This window comes from Phoca vitulina, unplaced genomic scaffold (assembly GCF_004348235.1).
Source record: "Phoca vitulina isolate PV1807 unplaced genomic scaffold, GSC_HSeal_1.0 scaffold5, whole genome shotgun sequence".
NCBI lineage: Eukaryota > Metazoa > Chordata > Mammalia > Carnivora > Phocidae > Phoca > Phoca vitulina.
In genome coordinates, this window is record NW_022589708.1 from 11894197 (window position 1) to 11901173 (window position 6977).

General features: G+C 35.9%; 2 protein-coding genes across 2 annotated transcripts in view; one reads left to right on the forward strand and one right to left on the reverse strand.

The window, feature by feature from the left end:
• The window catches only part of UBAC2 (UBA domain containing 2), a 177079-nt gene that overhangs the window by 134368 nt on the left and 35734 nt on the right, over positions 1–6977 (reverse strand). The window lies entirely within an intron of this gene.
• On the forward strand, positions 2509–6922 carry GPR18 (G protein-coupled receptor 18). Its single transcript, XM_032402696.1, has one exon. It carries the CDS (start codon positions 4223–4225, stop codon positions 5216–5218), a length of 996 nt encoding a protein of 331 aa, XP_032258587.1. The 5' UTR covers positions 2509–4222; the 3' UTR covers positions 5219–6922.

Consider the following 6977-nt stretch of genomic DNA (forward strand, 5'->3'; position numbering starts at 1 on the left):
AAAAAAAAAAAAAAAAAAAAAAAATCTTTAAAAAAAAAAAAAAAAAGAGCAAGGGCCCTCAAACTGTCTTAAATTCAAAAAGCAAATAGTTAAGTTCATGTACCTTTTAAAAGGTGACAAATCATGTATCACCAAAAATAAAGATAAAATTTTAAGACAAGCAAATGAGATAATATTTTTTTTAAGAAAAGAGAAAGTAAAAAATTTAATGTAATGAGGCACGCGATGATTGGGGTTGCTCACTTCCCTTCCTATTGGTTTCACTTCCCTTCTGAGGTTAAAATACTCCCAACATGCAAATTATTCCACTGAAGAATTCCAGTCCTTTCTTAGCAATTTGCAGAGATGTTTATACAAAAGGGATTATTTCTAGACTTCCATGTGACAGAAAAGGGATAGAATGCATTGGGGACTAAAAAATAAAGAAGGGGTGCCTGGGTGGCTCAAGTCGGTTAAGCATCTGACTCTTGATTTCCGCTCAGGTCATGATCTCAGGGTCGTGAGATTGAGCCCTGTGCTTGGGGTGGGGGAGGGGGTCTGCTTGAGATTCTCTCTCCTTCTCTTTTTGCCCCTACCCCCCCATCCACCTCGCACTCACTCCTCTCTCTTAAAAAAAAAAAAAAAAAGGCAAACCAAAGTGCATAAATGCATATGCAAGGCAGAAGCAAATAACCAAGGATCCCAATTTTAACCACTTAGAAATATCTTAACAATAAAAGTGGGTATTTTATGGTTTCAGGAACTTTGTGATAAAGGGTTAACTCTGTTTAGGAGTACCTAAATTAGTACAAAATGCCACGCACTATGTTAAGCACTTGGGATTTTTCTGGTTTAGAGTTCTCACAATCCTATCAGATGAGTATTATCTCTATCTTAACTGTATAGAGACTAAGTAGGAACAGAGACTCAGAGGGGTTAAGTAACTAGACAAAGTCACACAGCTTAAAGAGTGAAGAAGCTATACTATGAATCCCATCCTAGTCAACAACAAATCTCATTCTCCTTCAATAGATGATGCAGACTTTAAGCATCAAAGTAAAGGAACTAAATACATTTTCCTCTTTTTGTTTGATTCTCTTAACTATATGCCTTCATTTCAAGCGGAGTTTATGCTAATCATGACTTCATAAACAAATCATTTGTGAGAGAAACCACATCCAGGGTAAAGTCATAAATTGAAAACGCCTTATTTCAGAGAGTACTTCCTGAAAGAGACAAAGCGGCAATTACAGCCAAAGGAGTACCAACTCCTATGCCAAGTATTGTATTTGAAACAACTTTGTAAATGAAAAGAAGAACCTAAAACAAAAGAAATACTGCATTTCTTAAATATACCATTTTTAGAAAGAGCTATTTTAACACAAGATATCTCTTTTACATAACTGGATATGATGAAAAATGTTCCTCTCTAACACAGCCTTTTGATGGACAGGAGGTAAGTAGCATTTAGTTAATTTCATCACAGATTATCACCAAGTAATGCTATACTTAAGAGGTACAAACTTCCAGTTATAAGTAAGGCACGGGGATGAAAAGTACAGCATGGGAAAAGTGGTCAATAATATTGTAATAACTTTGTATGTGACAGAAAAAAAAGTAGTGCTATACTTATTAAGTTTCAAAATAATTTAACAATACATTTCTGACACTATGCTGGCAAAGGACTTTGAAATGGGTTATGCTGTCATCTTCCTACACTATTAATGTGATTTTTTATTTATTTTCAACATTGTTTTACATTAACAGTAAATGTAATTTTTTTCAACTTAAGGAAAATGCTGCTATGATAAATCATATTTAGGAGTCTTTGTCACTTGGTTTCAATTACTCTGTTCCACAAAATGTACTTAAATGCTTCCAAAAAAAAAAAAGACTAAGGGGTGCCTGGTTGGCTCAGCCAGTTAAGCGTCTGACTCTTGATTTCAGCTCAGGTCATGATCTCGGGGTCTTGAGATCAAGCCCCCAACACACATAGGCTGCTGGAGATTCTCTCTCTCCTTCTCCCTCTGCCCCTCCCCCAGTCCCTCCCTCCCTCCGTCTCAAATAATCTTTAAAAAAAGACTATAGTTACTGAATCTAAAGTTTTTAAAATACTGACTTGAAAGCCAATCACTTTTTAATATTTATCCAAAAATGTATTTGTGTTTACAACAGCACAACACAACCTGTCTGGTAATGCCTTTAAAACATGCATCACACGTATTTTTTTCAACCTTAAGCAAATGAATACAAGTGTTGGTGACATTAAAAGCAGCTTGAGCCCAATGGGGGCTAAAAGATTTACTCAAAAAGGGTTTGTAACTATGAAATTTATGTGACAAAATTCAGGGATAAGGATGGGGGAAGGGAGTCCAGAAACAATATCAAAAGAGAAAAAAGATACAAAATTTCATTTACAACTGCTACTATTTAAAAATTCAATGAAAATTTAAAGAGTCAAGCCTCCAAAATTATTCTCCTTTGTATAATACTGGAGATTTAATTTTTCTATACAGTACTTTTCTCATTTGATAGGAATTAAAATTCTAGTCACACCAATATTTGAAAATTTTAATACAGGCTATTAATATATACAATTCTAATCCAAAATCCTATCTAACCTAGATACTTGGCTAACTAGCTGTAGTCAAGAAGGAAGGAAAAAAGGGAGTGGGGGGGAATGGAAGAACAAACTCTTATCTTGTGTTTGTTCACAGCAATTGCTCAAATTCATTTTATTTTTTTTGCTCAAATGCATTTTAAATTATCAACAGCCCATGATGCCACTGACCAGACTGCTAATCACCCCCACAGTTCTCACTAAAGGAAGACTCAGGGCTGATTTAGAGACAGCCCACTCTAACAAGTGACATTTCTGAAGGAAACTTTTCTTACACCTCCATGTTTCAAGGGGATACCACAAGATTCCATCTCTTTGTAAGCGAGTTTATTTTTAAAATCACTGTTGTTGACGTTGCATCATGGGTGATGGAAGTTTCACTCTGAGGAGGGTCGATGATATTTACAATCACAACTAAACTCCTTCCCATTAGAAATGGACAGTGTTTGATGGGAGTTAGTTCCTGCATACACCTAAAGTTATTGAGTGACTTCTAATTAATAACTACTTGTCTTTGATATTGCTTTTTTAAAATTTAATTTGACAAATAATACTTAAGTTTCTCTAGGTAGAGGGAGGGCATGAGAGTTACTATACTAGCGATGTCCTCTTCCCGAGGTGTTGCCTTCTGTGCACACCAGTGACATCCATTTCTAGGACACTGGTAAACACCATCTGAAGACAGTGCTAGGCACTTCCAACTGTGCATGAAAAACTAGCTCGTCTGTTGTTCTAAGAGTCAAGCTCTTAATCTGTGGACCATGGCGCAACACACCGCTGTTTCTAGACCTATGGTAATTGAGAAAGAACGTAATACTATGAGGAAGTGTTTCCACTTAAAAATAAATAGGTTTAATAACCAACCAAGCAAGTATTCATTGACAAACCAGAGAGCAGTTGCTGTGGGTCCCTCCTTCACTCATCCATCAATTCAGCAAACATTTAACGAGTACTCCTATGGACTCAAGAAGCAGTGGGGATATAGTAGGCAAAAGGAAAAGTTCCTGCTCTCAAATGAGAATTACTATGCATTAACCAGTTACGTGGTTCCTTTACTAGTTTTCTAATACACATTTTATATATTAAAACTATATTTAATGAGTAAAAATTCATCCTTTGGACATCACTAACCTGGCTTACAAAACATTTAAACAGAATAAAGATGATAAAAAAGTAACAAACTATTTTGTAAGATTCAAAATTCAGAATGGCCTTCTCCCAATTAGTCCCAATCAAAGAATGTTTATTATAAGAATAATTGCTACCCAATTTCACACTACAGGAAAAATCATTTAAAAAAAAAAAGGTTATTCTTTAGGGGAAATGGGAGGTGAGCCGAGAGAGAGAAAATGAATAAATTTGCCAGTGCTTTATAACACACCAGGCCATTTTAATAGGTTAGTGCATATTAGTAATAATACCTAGGAAATGTATTTCTTAATAAACACTAAGACACATACGTTGACTCTACCACACAAAATACTCTTATAATTAAAATCCACTGACATGCCGAGTCAAGGATGAGAGTGTTAAGCATTTATTTTTCAACAAAAGGTTTTATTCCTCCTATTCTTCTTAACTATTTTACAGTTTCTAAGTGTCGTTCCCCCAACAAACTGTAAGATGACCACTCCTCACAATCAAGTTCCACCTGGCCCTTTGAATGATTCATACCCAGAAGAATACAAGATCGCAGCCCTTATCTTCTACAGCTGTATCTTCATAATCGGATTATTTGTTAATGCCACCGCCTTATGGGTTTTTAGTTGTACCACCAAGAAGAGAACCACTGTAACCATCTATATGATGAATGTAGCATTACTGGACTTAATATTTATAATGAGTTTACCCTTTCGGATGTTTTATTATGCAAAAGGCGAATGGCCATTTGGAGAGTACTTCTGCCAGATTCTTGGGGTTCTCACAGTGTTTTATCCAAGTATTGCTCTATGGCTTCTTGCTTTTATTAGTGCCGACAGATACATGGCCATTGTGCAGCCAAAATATGCCAAAGAACTTAAAAACACAGGCAAAGCCGTGCTAGCATGCGTGGGAGTCTGGATAATGACCCTGACAACTACCATCCCACTACTACTGCTCTATGAAGACCCAGATAAGGCCTCCACACCCCCCACCTGCCTGAAGATTTCTGACATCATCCACTTAAAAGCTATTAACATGTTAAACTTCACTCGACTGATACTTTTTTTCTTGATTCCCCTGTTCATCATGATTGGGTGCTACTTAGTCATCATTCATAGTCTCCTTCACGGGAAGACATCCAAGCTGAAACCAAAAGTCAAGGAGAAGTCTATAAGAATCATCATCACGCTCATGGTGCAGGTGCTCGTCTGCTTTATGCCTTTCCACGTCTGTTTTGCCTTCCTGATGCTGGGAGGGGATGAGAACAGTTACAATCCCTGGGGAGCCTTTACCACCTTCCTCATGAACCTCAGCACCTGCCTGGATGTGATTCTCTACTACATTGTTTCAAAACAATTTCAGGCTCGAGTCATTAGTGTCATGCTCTACCGCAATTACCTTCGGAGCGTGCGCAGAAAAAGCTTCCGATCAGGTAGTTTACGGTCACTAAGCAATGTAAACAGTGAAATGCTTTGAATGATAAGCAGGTTTTTGTCTTTAGTTTCTTTATATTCACTTTACTAACTACCCTAAGGCCAGTGGATATTCTGTATGATATTACCAAGTCCCTTCTCTCCTGAAAAAAATAAATTTAAAAACACTTTTGTGGGATCTTAGTATGTGACAACGTAATTAAATATTCTTAATTATTCTAATGAATTCATTATTTTTTTTTTCAAAACTTGTATAAAACATATTTGGAGTTACCGGGAGAAAAATATCCAATTTGTATTTCACAATGAAGCCTTATCTAAATACATAGTTGACAACGTTTTGGATTTAATTCTACGTGCAAGTGGGTTGACGTCAATCAAGTCAGTAGGCCAAAAAAAAAAAAAAGAAAAGAAAATCCACTTACTGTTCAAAATAGTTTAAATTGTTAAATTATAATTTGATTAAACCCAAACCAAAGCTCCCTTTGGTTTAATTTACACTCAGGATTGACGGGCTAAATCTTACTATATTTTGTGTTCTAAACACCAAACTTCCAAGATTCCTACACAACTATGTTCAACCCATCACTGTTACATGTCACCAACCAAAATTAACAGGAGCAATCACCTGAAGGGGCCTGCAAAGGCAATCTCCATCAGCCCTCCCCTACTCTGAATTCATTTTTTTTTTTTTTTGCAAACGGATAATAGTCATTCAATAAACACTTACTGAGAGCCCACTGTGCACCAGACTCTACATACAACCAATGCAGGAGACCCAATCCGAGAATCTATTTCAGCCCCATAACCCAAGTTCATTCCTATGACATGAAATTTCCTGCTGTAGGGTAAAATATATTTCTCCAATATAAACAGTTTGCTCTTCTTATTGATTAAACATCACATTACAAGAGAATGATTTTTTCCCAGGCCATATGTCATGGTATAACAGCACTAGTCAGGGACCTTGGATTCTTACCGTAGCCTTGCCATTTAATTTCCCCTAATAAAGTAACAAACCAAGTAACTTCCCCATTTAAAAAGAAAAGGAAATGAACTATAATCTGTAAAGCACGTATTATTCTAAATATTATGGAAATATGAAAATGAGTCTATTATAACTTCCTCTCTGCTAAATCACTTTCATTACTCTTAACATGATCACCTCCTAATGGGACTAAGAATCAAATAAATGCATTAGTCAGAAATGGATTTCTATAATTAACATGGGTAAATTCATATTCTTAAAAAAAAAAAAAAAAGAAAAGGTAAACATGAAGGAGCCTAATCATAAAATAGTGTTTTAATACTAGAAGATCCCTTAGATGATCTTCTAGTCTAACTCTTCTGTTTTATACATAAAGGAACTAAAGTCCAAAGAGGTTATGTGACTTGCTCAGTTGAAGAACCAGGACTAGAAACCAAGTTCCTGTTATGTCAACCACCAGTTTTCAATAATAAAAAGCAAACAAGTTCACAGAACATAAACATTCTCAGAGCTACGTAAGATAAAGGAGTCAAGATGGTACTGAGACGTAGTTTCTCTTAGACGTAGTTTCTCCACAAAGAGAAAACTACTTGAAGTTTTTAGTTTAAATAGTCAAGTGAGCAAGATACTTTAGCAAATATCTTTTAAACAAATTATTATTTCTGAAACATGGGAAATAGCTCCTATATTTGATACATAGGTTTATGGTACAGTCATATACAGTCACACACAGTCACACACAGTCACACACAGTCACACACAGTCATATACAGTCACACACAGTCACACACAGTCACATACAGTCACACACAGT